Source organism: Lipotes vexillifer, unplaced genomic scaffold (assembly GCF_000442215.2).
Source record: "Lipotes vexillifer unplaced genomic scaffold, Lipotes_vexillifer_v1.1 scaffold164, whole genome shotgun sequence".
Lineage (NCBI taxonomy): Eukaryota > Metazoa > Chordata > Mammalia > Artiodactyla > Lipotidae > Lipotes > Lipotes vexillifer.
Genome location: NW_006789313.1, coordinates 4,339,736 through 4,354,200, shown reverse-complemented (window position 1 = coordinate 4,354,200; position 14,465 = coordinate 4,339,736). Strand labels below are relative to the sequence as shown.

General features: G+C 37.0%; 1 protein-coding gene across 1 annotated transcript; it reads left to right on the top strand.

Moving 5' to 3' along the window:
* Positions 1 to 269: 269 nt before the first annotated feature.
* On the top strand, positions 270 to 12,221 carry EMC7 (ER membrane protein complex subunit 7). The gene is made up of 5 exons (XM_007462522.1): positions 270 to 590; positions 4,134 to 4,253; positions 8,045 to 8,183; positions 9,475 to 9,555; positions 11,751 to 12,221. Exons 1-5 carry the CDS (start codon positions 358 to 360, stop codon positions 11,901 to 11,903), a joined length of 726 nt encoding a protein of 241 aa, XP_007462584.1. The 5' UTR covers positions 270 to 357; the 3' UTR covers positions 11,904 to 12,221.
* Positions 12,222 to 14,465: the final 2,244 nt, after the last annotated feature.

Below are 14,465 nucleotides of genomic sequence, written 5' to 3'. Positions count from 1 at the left end.
TACCTAAGTCGGCGCCTCGTTTGCAAACGCTACTTAAGATCCTCGTTCCTCTCGGTTTTAATCATCTTTCACTCGCGTGAGGTTCTCAGCCCCCCGGCGGCCACAGCAACACACACCTCACTTTCACCTTGTGGGCGGTACTCTTCACACCGCACTCCAACCCGGAGCGCACGGGGGTATCCGCAACACTTCAGCCTATCAAGTGGATTAGCTAAGACTCCTGCGCTCGGGTTTAAGCCCACAGCTGGCGCCCGAACCCGGCGCGCAGGGATGACGACATCAGCCTGCGGAGACGGCGACGGCGAGAGACTGGGAGGGCTTACGGGGCTCCCGGCCTAACCGCCGAGAGCTGCAGTCATGGCGGTCGCTGTGTGGGGCTTCTTTTCCTTCCTTCTGCTGATGCTCTCAAGGGATGCCCAGAGCTCGGAGGTGTCTGGGGCTACCTCCGAGGGCTCAGGAGGGAGTGGGGTCAGTATCGGAGATCGCTTCAAGATTGAGGGGCGTGCGGTTGTTCCTGGTGTGAAGCCCCAGGACTGGATCTCGGCGGCCCGAGTGCTGGTAGACGGAGAGGAGCACGTCGGCTTTCTTAAGTGAGCATCCTGAGGGCAGCGCGAAAGCGGTTGGGTTGGGAGCCGGGAGGGAATTCCCCGTAGGGGAGCTGAGTGTCAAGACCTGACGACGTCGCTGACCGAGGGTGACCCTTGCGAGGCAGTCGACGCTTTCCCCTTCCCGGTCCCATACCTCAGGAATGAGGATGGCTGGCGCTCGTGCCAGGGCCGGAGCAGTGGAGTCGGTTATCTTCAACTCCATTTTGGCCCTGAACGGGGGCGACCACTCCTGGGCCCTGGGCACAGATGGACCCCTTATTTGTCTTTTGCTGCATTCTTTCTTTTGCATCTCATCTGGTTTCCCTGGAATCTGGCCCCTTTTTGCATTCATTTCAGTCTTTTGGTAGCTTCATGTTGTGTAGAAAGATACTAAGCAAGTGGGGATTCTCAAAGCCCACAGGGCTTTTAGTGATGACACAGACTGGGAGGCTAATGTTGCTGCTTTTAAAATTAATGGGCCCTGAAGTCCCTAATCAAAGCGCCTTTTTTGCCTGGAGGTGGGATTGTTCTTCTTTTTTACACTTGAATTCATGGAGGGATTTGCGACATCACTGTTGTCATTTATGTGAGACTCTACAGTGCTTGCTTACTCCCTTCTGTCCTTTCTAGCTGTTAGTAGAAATAGGATTTGAGCCTATATTAAAAGACGTGGTAGATTTATTTGCAGTCCAGTTCTGCAGCAGCCTGCTTTTCAGATGTCTAGGCACAAGTATAATGTTTTAAATCTTTCAATTGCTGCTTGGAAAGTGAAACTTTGAACTGAAAATTCATTTGGTAAAGGAAGCATTTCTCTGGTAGGTTTGTATACCAGCAAGTGGTATCTGAAAACCAGACAATTTAAGTGTGGACATTTAATTCTAAATCTGTTTTGGAAATATTCAGAGTATCCAGGTGCCTTTGAATGAGAATTTCAACCTCAGATTAATAAATAGTGACAAGCTTACAATCATTTTTAAAGTGCTGTATATTATTACAAATATGGCATTAGGGCATTCTTTAAATTTTACCCTAATAAATGAACTTTTAATAATAAAATTCTCATTACTTTAGAAAATTAGACATAATTAACCATTTGACCTCTTTTTTTCTTCTGCAGTATACAGCTTTTAAAAAATAAACATTATTTTTATTTGAAAATAATATATATGTGATATGTCTATTGAAGAAAATATAAACAAAGTAGAGATAACAAGCCTTAACATTTTATTGTATCTCTTTGGAATTATATGACCTACGTTTTTAATAGTAATATACAATATACAGTGCTTTGTAACCTTTTTTCTTTTCATTTAATGTTTTGTGAGCAGCTTCTGATACCATTTCATGTTCTTTCATTTGTATGTAGAAAGGTTAATTGAGAATTAATATGAAGAGCTTATGGTGGCAACCTTTTTGGAAGAGGGATAGGTAATTTGTCTTGTACCTGTTATGCATAAGTAACATGCAATTTTGACTATGTTTATGCTTATTGGAGGTGGCTTGGGACTTGGCTAAATGGAGATCAGGGGAGTTTCAACTGAGGACTCCCATGCCACTTCTTGCTCTCATCACTGTGTATGTAAACCATAATTTATTTATCTAGTCCTCTGTTTGGGGGCACTTAGGTAGTTTTCAGTTTTTGGAAATTATGTGCTATGCATTATGTACTATACGTAAGATTATGTACTGTAATTGTTTGAACTTTTTCTTATGGAAAATTACAGACATACACTAAAATAAACAGAATAGCTTAGGAACCCATCACAATTTACTGTTTGATTTTATATCTCCTCTGCACCTCATTAATTTCTTTCTGGAATATTTAAATATGATGATCTTAAACATAATATAATTTCACTTGTAAAAACACTACTATGTATCTCTGAAAGATAAGGACTTAAAAAAAAAACCCCACAGTACCATTGTCGATTTGACAAAAGAAATGATAATGCCATAATATCATCTAATACCCAGTTCATTTTTATATTTTCCCACTTATCTCAGAAATAGTTTTATGTGATTGTTCTTTCAAATCAGGGTCCAACAAGGTCATTGTATTGTAGAGTACATTTTAAAATCCAAGTTTTAAAATTTCGTTATACAATGTCTATGTTATCTTTTAAAGCAAAATATTTACCTTAGGAGGAAAAACATATTTCCTTTTTCTTTACGCCATTAGTTCTGCTATTATTTGTGTTGTGCTGGAATTAACTTAATTCTCTTTTTTCTGGACCTAGGAAAACGTTTTGAAATTCATTAAGTTAGGGTCCCATCAAGAAACTGAATAATTAGAATAATTCAAGGAAAGTTTAATGAAAGGATTAACCAGGGTAGTCATGGTGTTTGCCAGGCTGATTGATCCTGGCTCTCAAGGAAAAGATAGGTTTGAAATTTCCAAATGGAACATGGATAGAACACAAAGATTCCCCTGGGTCAACTCCTACTTCTAAATCATTTCCAGTAGTAAAAGTTAATAGAAAACTATAATAACCAACAAGGATTCAGAGGTGCGGGGGGGGGCGGGAAGTATACTAAGCTCATTTTCTTCCCTTCCTGCTGTGGGGAGAGAAGGGTGGAGAATGATCTGAAGGGCAAACAGAAGACATCCTGCTCAGGAAGAAGTTAACTTGATGTTTGCACTTCGATTCTGTTTCAGCTCAGTGTGTACTTTGAAGTAGTAAGGAACTTTTTCCTCTAACTTTTTAGTAAACATTGCGGATGTGACAGAATCAGCTATTCCTTTAACTGTGAAAGAGCCTAATGATTTAAGGAGCATTATTTTAACATTATTGTGAGACTGGCAATTCTCTGATAAAGTCAGTCCCTTTAGAACCATTTGTTCTCCTGAAACAGAAACTTCTTTTTCCTCAGAATGGCAGTTTCTCATTAGCAAAACAAATTAATTTTGGTCTGTGAACATGAAATTATCAGTTCTTGATGGGGTGGTTTTCTAAGTCTAGAAGTTTAGAAGAAAGCAGTAACGAAAAGGTGGATGGTTTTAACTACATAAACATTTTAAACTTCTACATACCCAAAAAGAAGTAACCAAGGTAGATGGGAACTATTTGTAACAAGTGGAACAAACAGTACTTAATTACCTTTTCCGTAAAAAAGAAAAAAAGGAAAGAAAATGCAAATTAAAACTAGGAAAAAAGGCCATTTTAAATTAAGAAATTGTTGGAGGGGATCTGCAAAATTGGACCCCTAATCTTGTAGGAATGACATATATTATTCATTCCCTGGAATAAAGACATGGCTTTAGAATTGGACCTGTGCTCCTGTCACCTGTCATCTCTATGTCACAGAAGGAATAGAAGTACTTTCTATGTCTCTGTGGAATGGTCTGGGGCGTTTTCAGAACTCGTGCAGTGTTAACTATGGAAGCTGAAATGTGGAACAACTCTTGCCAGTTTGGGGTTTTTTTTTTGCTAATTACTCTGTCATTTTGGGAGGTGTTGGTTTGGGAGTTAACAGATGGTTTAAAACGTAAGAAAAGAATAAGCTATTGATCAGAAGTGACTAAATATGATAATTTCATTGTTCCAGGACAGATGGGAGTTTTGTGGTTCATGATATACCTTCTGGATCTTATGTAGTGGAAGTTATTTCTCCAGCTTACAGGTTTGATCCTGTCCGAGTAGATATCACTTCAAAAGGCAAAATGAGGTGAGGACAACTGATTTAATTTTTACCAAAGGCTAGGCTACTGAATACCTCATTATATATATTCCTTTTAGAATTTATAGTTAAGGTTGGAAAGTTTCCTATTTAAACTACAGGTATTCCTTTAAATATTTAAAACATCCTTATATTGTTCTAATCTGAGCATTGATAATATTGTATAGTTGAACTTTCTCCTACTCTGGCTTAATATTTATTTTAAAGCTCCTAATATGATTATATAGGGAAGAGGTAGGGTTACTTACAATAGGAACAAAAGCAGTGTGAAAGTTTTAATTGAAATGTGATTATTAAAGTTGGAAATAATTTAACTTTTCTAAGTTGAAAATACTCGTCATTGGGATATTTTGATGATACCTCTTAGTATCTATTTGATAGTATGTTGATCTAGAAATTTCTATAGTTTTTCCTGTCTGGAACATTTAGTGTGCAATGGAAATTTAGTATTTCTTTGGAAAATGGTAGATTACATCATGGAGTTTACTTCAAAGTGAGGATCATAATAAAAAAACGAAAAGTACAGTATTAGAGGCTGGAAGACTAGGGAAAAGTTTCAGAAGTTCTAAGTAGATGAACACAGGCTTTGAAGTCAAGGTGAGAAGAATTTTGGACTAATTCAGGCTCTAATCCTGTAATACCACAAACCCATTTGAAGTTAGAATCAGTTGTGTAGATGTCGACAGTGTTCAGATTCAGTCTTATGCTCTTATAACCCCAATTTATTTATTTGTTATAAGTCTCATGCCAATAGTGCTCTCTTTAGTCTAATCTGACCCGGAAGTATAGGAAGCAGTTTTCTTGCTTGCTTTATTGAGGTGTAATTGACAAATACCAAACAATTTAAAATGGTAATGTCTCTTCTTTGTTTGAGCTATCACAGAATTACTTCATGTTGCAGTAATGAAGAAGAGGTCATGCAAAGGCAAAAATAATTTGGGGGTTAGAGGAGCTGTATTTTACTACTGACCTTTTCGTTATGTGCCTAGCATATTTAGGTTAATTTGTAGAGACCCCAAATTGAGCTGACATAAGAGAGATGTTCGGTTAGTACTGTAATATTTATATTTGGGTTAGTGTTTACTCCTAAAATGCTTTCCCTCTTCCTTTGTTTTTTTTTTTGGTCGTTGAAAGTTATTAAAATGTAATGTGTAAATATGCTATAATTAAAATAGTGAGTCATATATTGAGCTGCGTCATCCTTTAATATCAGCTGCATATTAGTCCAGTGAAGTCAGCTCCTGTTGACAGAGTTTTCTTTTTCCTCTTTTAGGGTGTGTAGTGAACAGAGATGGTTATTCTGTGGTAATTTAAATTCTTGGTATTATTACAAAACCAATACTGTGATGCTACTAAAATCACGTTCTTTAGAAACAAACTACTTTCCCCTCTATTTATGAAATTAAATTGTCTTAGAATATTCTTTGTCCAAATGCTAATATTTCTTGCTATTGGCTATTGAGAGCAAGGTGGAGCATGAATTAAAGGTAATACCTTGTAAATATGTTTATAAATATTTTTGATGTAATAAATGGATTGTTTCAAAGTAACTGAACCACATTAGCTATTGACTTTCTCATGTCTTTTTAGAGGCATAAAAGTTTTTAAAAATATATGTATAAAACTCTAGTATGTTAAAATCTAAACTGTAAAGGACTTATGACTTTTAATGTATTTTAGAATTGCAAGCTTGGAGATGGGGGTGGTTTGTAGATTTACCATATGAACTTTATATAGGTTTAAAAGTTTTTTAAAAATACTGAAAATACTGGGAGTTCCTTGGGGTACAGTGGTTAGGACTCTGCACTTTCATTGCTGTGGGCCCAGGTTCAATCCCTGGTTGGGGAACTAAGATCCCACAAGCTGCGTGGCCTGCCCCCCCCCAAAACAAAACAAAACAATACTGGCGGGAATTCAAGTTGTTAAAGGGGGATACTTGTCGATTAAAAAACATAATTTATTTTTATTTGTTCTTTTTACTTTGAATTTTGAATAAAGTAGTCTAAGCAATTAGAAATATTTTTCTAAATATAAAGTTTTATTTGCTTTTTCACTTTGGGTAAAGAGTACTTCCTGCTTTAGTATTTAAGGACTGGTTGCAGCAGTTGGATTCATGTTCTCAGATCCATTCCTGATGATTGGATGCCTGAAGCATAGGTAAAAAAACAAGGCCCTTATCATTTTAATAATTGGGGAGGACAGAGTAGAGAACAAAGAGGGATGCATATAAGATACTAATATTCTTGACCAATATTTTGTAAGCATGCATAAGTTAATTTCAAATATATGTGAGACTTACATTTCTGACATTTTGTCAGAATGAAAAATTTTAGAAATGCTGGGTAAAGCATGATAAACATTTCCTTTTAAATGTATAGCTCCCAAAAAAGTAAGGGAAATCCTCAGAGGATAAACTGTAAACTACTTTCCTACCTGGGGGTTTTGTTATTCTCTCACCAAAAGCCTTAGATTTTATTAGTGTGTAGGTGGGAGGCAAGCATTGGGCATGCTTGGAGTCAGAATTAGATCTAAGACTTGGTTCCCCCTTTGACCCTTGGCCTGAAATCCAAAAGATCAGATTCCCTGGCTTTTGGAGGGAAAAATCTATGCTGAAAATTGAATAGTCACACCCTCATTGAAATTTGGATATGAATTTGTCCTTGCATGATCCAGAAACTTCCAATCTGAACAATTAATAAGATGGCCCCTGGTCATAATCCCCCACTCCTGGCAGAGACAAATGCATAACCATGCAAAAATAAAGTCTACTTAACTTATAAAATACCCAAGAAAACAATGTACATGGAGTCAGCAGATGAATCAGACCTCTGAGAACTCTAGTTAGTAGACTTATTGGATATAGACTATAAAATTGTTTAAAGTATATTTAAAATGCTTTAAACAAATAAAAGAAATGCTTTTACCATAATACCAAAATAAGCTATAGATATTTGAAAAAAGAATAAAATTGAACTTTTACACTCAGTATATGCTTTCGAATACAAAACTCAGTGGATGTGCTAAGCAACTGAACAGAGGTTTGATGAGCTGGAAGACAGATCAGAAAAGTTACCCAGAAAGCAATACAGATAAAGGAAAGGACACTGTGAAAGTGAGAATTTAACAAGATGTGGAGTAAAGAATGAAAAGGTCTAACATGTATCTAATAGAAGTTCCAGAAGGAAATGATAGAAAAAATAGGGGAGGCAATTTTCAAAAAGTAAACTGGAATATGTCTAAACATGGGTGATTAAAATTACTGGCATGTGGTAAAAATGTAATGTTACCTATGGCACTGTTGCAGGACTTTCTTAAATCATTAAATTTTTCTTGCAAAATACCCTTTAAAATTAGGTGTACTCAACAATGCATGTTTCAGACAATCAAAAAAATTCCAGCATTTTTGTATATTTATAACAAGATAAATTTATTATTAAATAGAATCAAAGAGCTTTAGAGCTAGAAGAATTCCAGGAGAACTTCTGATATAACCAGAAAAGTTAAGAACTTAAGACCACAGGCCTAGGTAATAACAGAGCTATAGCCAGAAACTAGGTCTCTTGATTCCAAATCTAGTGTTCTCCCTCTACATTTTGCTAAGTATTTTAGACATACAGATAAAGCTACTTTGATCAGATTTTCAAGATCAAAAGTTTAGATGCCAAAGCATTTTGGAAAAAGCTAAAGGTAATTATAAGGCATTGCTAATATAAGCATTTCTTTTAACTAGTAATGCTTTTAATAGGATTACTGATGCTTTTTTCATGTTGCTTTATCAGAGCGAGATATGTGAATTACATCAAAACATCAGAAGTGGTCAGACTGCCCTATCCTCTCCAAATGAAATCTTCAGGCCCACCTTCTTACTTTATTAAAAGGGAATCTTGGGGCTGGACAGACTTTCTGATGAACCCAATGGTATGTATCAGGCTACAATAAAGTATCTTTACTAATCTGTAATTTGCTTCCAGGCAGTTGAAAAATTCTAACCCCTGTGAAAGGAAAGCTAGAGTCAGATTGTTAGATCAAAGGATTACTGTGAACAGTTCATGAATTTCATGAAAATAGTAGCTTTGGGAATACATAATGAAAAAGGTAGTAGTGAGAATGGCACAGTAGATTTGACATTGAAATGTGCAGCAGAAATTAGATAAGTACTTAGGTTTAAAATTAAAATAGAATAAGAGTATGTGGTAAGTCACACATGGAGCTAGCTATCTCATCATACTACCTGAATGTTAGTCCATTGATGAATGTGCCATCATTGAATAAATTTCCCCTCTTGATGGCACAAGTAAGGTTTTTACAAAGTCTTTTTTTTTTAATGTGTTATGAACAGAGAAGTTATTCTGTAGTAATTTAAGTACTTGGTATTTTCATGAAACGATTTTATGGTATCCACTAATATAAAATACTAATAGCATATTTAGAAACAGCTTGACTTTTTTTTCTTTGCTGTTTTTGAAAGTTGAATTATTACCTTAGAATTATTTAAATGTTGATCATATTTCTTGCTGATAGCTATTTAGAACACAAATAGGGATGTTTCAGGCTGTACATCCTTTGAGAGGAATAAATTAGTAGCTGGAATCTGCAGTTAGGCATAAAGAGGCAGGAGGGTAGAGTGGATGGGTGAAGTTAGCGATGAGACTCCAAAGCTAATTGAGAAATATCTTCCATGTTCTTGTTTCTGAAATTCCATGGGAACGTATGCAGTGGTAGAAGCTCCTAGGTCATTTTTAAAAACTTGTCTGCTATAGTAGTTGCCTAGTGGTATATTGTACATTAGAGGGGGGATGTGGTGTTTTCTCCAAGAACCACAAGTCGTCTGGAAAGACTTGTGGATCCAACTGGCCATCAGGATCACCAATCTCAATGCCAGACTGCAGACTGAAGAAAGTGAATGAATAGTTCAGTTTGCAAACTATTTGTGTTAGATAAAACTCTAAACTCTGCAAAATGGTAGGTAGCACAGATGTGAAGCAAGTGTCTATATAAAGTCCACACACTTATAGGTAAGACTCTTATATTACAACAGTCAGATACTGAGAAGCACCTTGCTGTCACCAGGGCTCGTTCAGTAGAATTGAAGTCTTGGCTGCTAGTTTTATTCTGTTTACAATATTTAATTCCATCATTGGTTGTTAAGTGCAGATTTTGTTCTACAGTTAAGTAGGAAAAACATTTTCTGAATTTTTTTCTTTCACAGGTTATGATGATGGTTCTTCCATTATTGATATTTGTGCTTCTGCCCAAAGTGGTCAACACAAGTGATCCTGACATGAGGCGGGTAAGATGACTGAACCATGTTCTGATGCCTGGTCTGTCCGTTGTGGCTGAATGGCTTGGGTTTGTTCAGCTTTATCCTAATTATCAAGCCAAATTCATCTACAGGTTGTGTTGATACAGTATTATGTTCCTGGCATTTAATTAATTGTTTCCACTGGACCAGATAAATTCAGTTGGTTCTGCCTGATAAAAACCTGGGTCTCTTCATATAGTTAAAACATTCTGCTTAGTACTTGCCTCTTTGCACCTCGCTTGTTTAATAGTTGAAAAGCATAATAATTCTGGTATACCTAATCCAAATATTTCGCAAAATGGTAGCTTCTTATAATCTATCTTTACAAAACTCTTCAGAGTACACATTTAATTTATGTGTTCAGACACACAGAAGAAATTTGGATAGACCAAGGGAGAAAAATAGAATAGTGGTTTTCACACTGTCTACCACAAGATCATACTGTTTGGCAAAGGGCAGAGGAGTTGCCAAGTAGGATGCTTCAAATTTTTAGTGCCACCACTTTGTCTCTTTTGAATATTTGCTTCCGTATAAAATCTTCAGAATTAAAAAAAAATGATCTATTCTTCCACCCAAAAACCATCAACAGATATCTCCTGAATTCCAGGTTTTTCTGTTGTATTTAATGTATATGTATTTACACTTTATTCATCGCTGAATAAACATTTATTAATCAATTTTTAGGTTCTGGATACAGGGGATACAAAAATGGATTATATGTCATCCCTGTTGTCAACAAGCTCATAGTCCAGTTAAATGTAATAAGTAGAATGGATTTATAAAGCACTCTTCTTGCCATCAGAGGATTGTGTGTGTGTGTGTGTATGTGCGCATGTGTGGGTTTAAATGGAAAAATAAGATATACATAAATAAAAATTGTTTGCTGAGGTACTAGGTGATTAAGTTCTGTAGAAGGTAAGACACTTATCCCAAGCTGGAATGGCAGAAAAAGCTTCATGAAAAAAGAAAACTTGATGATGTTTCAAAATGTTTTATTGCTAAATTTTGGCATCTTTGCCTCAGTGTTGGTCAGAAAGTGTACATCCTATATCCTTGTATCTGTTAAGGCAGTTAACTCTCTGTGGTATCAATAGAAGGAAACATTAGAAGTCACATTGGATTAAAAATTCATTTCTTGCAAAATGCTTTGCATATAGTAAGCAGTGTAAAAAGTTGTTCATTCAAGAGCTTCAGAATTGAACAGGTTCAAAAATAGAGTTGATGATATATTTTTGCGGGGACTCAAGACCTATTATATTTAAAATAAACATTTAATTCTTGATTACTAGGGCATGTTAACATAATGTTTCTTTCCTGGTCATATTTGTAAAGGTGCTTTCTCCCTGAAAACTCATGTATATATTCTACATTTGGGGAGAAAGCCCAAGCTAATAATTGAACAAAAAATTCAATTTTAAATAATAGATAATAGAGTATTTGCTTTTTTTTTTCATGTCCGAACTAATACACTTTTAAGTTCACTTTTGGAATGTCACATATAATTCAAATGAAGCAGACATTACATTAATATTGTCAAAAATGGAACAATACTTTATAGATTGTTGGCTCAGTATGGGGGAGGAAAGAACCTCAAAATAAAAGTGCCATGTCCTTAGGCCCTGCCAGTGACTGTAACATTTTAACATTGGTGTTGCTTGCTTTAGATGCTATAACTGAGGTCACCCAAGTCATGCAGTATTCATAGATTTACTACTATGGCCCTTAAGAATCAAGTCTTGGAAATGCTACAGTTACCTTCCAGACTTTTCTGATACCTTGATACATGGTTAAAGATTGATGTTCTGGTTATATGAATCTAGAAAAAGCATGAGTTTAAGAAAACACTTGTTAAAACAATAAGAAAGCATTCTGATCAGAAAACAAAATAAGGTGGCAGGAATATGATCACATATGTCCATTATCCGAGAAAATGCCCTTTATAAAAACATAAGCCGAATCAAACCCCAGGCAACACTTATCGGACATTTACTAAGGATTGAAATGCTTAGTGATATAAAGGAGGCATGAAACATGGTTTCTGAAATGCTGTTGGGTATGACATTACATCATTGCTCAGAACCAGTACCTTTTACCTGTTCTATTTCTCTCCTCCTTCCTTAAGGGAAGTGTTAGTTGTTAAATGACGTGTGCCTTTCATATCATTGTGCTTTGTCTTCCCACAGGAGATGGAGCAGTCAATGAATATGCTGAATTCCAATCATGAATTGCCTGATGTTTCTGAGTTCATGACAAGACTCTTCTCGTCAAAATCATCTGGCAAATCTAGCAGTGGCAGCAGTAAAACAGGCAAAAGTGGGGCTGGCAAAAGGAGGTAGTCAGGAAAGCCAGAGATGGCATTTGCACAAGCATGGCAACACTGGGTGACATCCAAGTCTTGAGGGAGAACCGTGTGAAGCAACTACTGTAAACTTCAGTCATCCTTAAAGTTGATCTCTTATAATTGTTGTATGTGATAACTCTTCAGCACATGTTTTGTATTTGGTACACAAGAAAACCCAGCTTTCATCCTTTGTCTGTATGAGGTCAATATTGATGTCACTGAATTAATTACAGTGTCCTATAGAAAATGACATTAATAAATTATATGAAGTACTATACATTATGTATATTAAAATAAGTCTTAATCCAGAGATAAAATTATCTTGTCATTTTTTTTCCACTTAATGTTTCCTTTATTTCTGACAATTTTCTTCTATCTTTCATTATCTGAGGCTTGAAATTGATTTTTCCTGTTTAAAAAGAAGTGGTTGATATTTTTAGAGCAGCATGCACCGTGGGTTTTTGTGTAACTAGACCTTTCAAAATTCTTAGTCCTGCCCTGCCATTTAAGATTCCCTGATATTTGAAGTAGAGCCACATGTTCCTGATGTAGTTTTAATTTTTATTATTACAGTTAGTTTCAGAGTGTGGATATACGAATTAGGATAGGTGTTACCAATTTTTAAATTCTGGTTACCATCTCTGGTTTCATTTTACAGTTATTGAATATCAGCTATATGCTGTGATTCAAGGTAAGATACAGAGATGGATAGTATCCAGTGCCTGTCCTCCGTAGAGCTTATTATGTAGGGAGGAAGCACAAATAATAACAGGGAGTGAATGGCCAGGGGAAACAAGTGCAGCAGTAGGAGAGCCTTGTAGAGTCTGAGGATGGAAAATCAACCTTAGAGCTCCATATTGTAATGTTGGTAGTATAGCAGAGGTAGCTTATAAATCCCCTCATCTTCCCCACTATTGATTCTCAGAGGTGTTGGAATATCCAATCAGGATATCTCAGATATCAGGAGTGTCTCAAAACCTTTTTATTTCAGTAAGTTACAACACCTTTTCTTTTGGATTTTGGTGTTTTTTTTTTTTTAGCAATCTTTGAAATATTTATTTATTTATTTATTGGCTGTGTTGTGTCTTTGTTGCTGCACACAGGCTTTCTCTAGTTGCCGCGAGCAGGGGCTACTCTTCGTTGTGGTGCGCAGGCTTCTCATTGCGGTGGCTTCTCTTGTTGTGGAGCATGGGCTCTAGGTGTGCAGGCTTCAGTAGTTGTGGCTCGTGGGCTCCCGCAGCATGTGGGATTTTCCCGGCCCAGGGCTCGAACCAGGGAAGCCCTGGATTGTTTTAATTAAAGAACTCTGAGGCTGCAGTATTGCTTCTGTTAGGGCTCCTATCCTCTCCTATGTTAGAGAACTCCCCTGTTGCTTTCTTAGGGTTATTAAATCAGCAAACAACAACAACAACAACAAAAGACTGGTTCCAAACTCTTATTTTCCCTTTTATTATCCTATTATAGGTGCCATTTTTCATTTTGAAATGAGGTACATGAGTTTTCTTTTATTTATTTATTTTTTCATGAGTTTTCTTTTAAAGAAGTCAGTTCAAAAAAAAAAAAAAATCAAAGGGAATTCGGGACTTCCCTGGTGGCACAGTGGTTAAGAATCTGCCTGCCAATGCAGGGGACACCGGTTCGATCCCTGGTCCTGAAAGATCCCACATGCTGCGGAGCAGCTAAGCCCATGCACCACAACTACTGAACCTGTGCTCTAGAGCCCATGCGCCACAACTACTGAAGCCTGTGTGCCTAGAGCCTGTGTTCCACAACAAGAGAAGCCACCGCAATGAGAAGCCTGCACACTGCAACAAAGAGTAGCCCCCTCTTGCCACAACTAGAGAAAGCTCACGCACAGCAACGAAGACCGAACGCAGCCAAAAATAAATATTTTTTTAAAAAAGGGAATTCACTTGCGGTCCAGTGGTTAGGACTCTGGGCTTCCACTTCAGGGGGCACAGATTCGATCCCTGGTGGAGGAACTACAATCTACAATCCTGCATGCTGCGTGGCGCTGCCAAAAAATAAGAAATAAGTTCCAATGCAGGACATTTTAAAAGCTGTATTTCTGATTATATTACATACACTAAAGTTACCACGCTGGTTAAGCTATGAATGAATAAGGTGGGTAAACTGGTTAATGGTTAGACTTTTTTTTTTGTAGTATGAGGGCCTTTCACTGTTGTGGCCTCTCCTGTTGCGGAACACAGGCTTCTGACGCACAGGCTCAGCGGCCATGGCTCACGGGCCCAGCTGCTTTGCAGCATGTGGGATCCTCCCGGACCGGGGCACGAACCCATGTCCCCTGCATCGGCAGGCGGACTCTCAACCGCTGCGCCACCAGGGAAGCCCTGGTTAGAATCTTTTAAAATAGTTATTTACTGAAAATAACTAAAATATTAGAACACAGATTGCATGAAAGTTGGAATTCAAAGCAGCCAGAATATAGTAAGGGTCATAGTTGTACAACCAGAAATCATATTCAAAAATTTCAAAATTTGGGTTGTCAGAATTTGCACATGGAATACCTTATAAACTAGAAATTAGAAAGCACTTC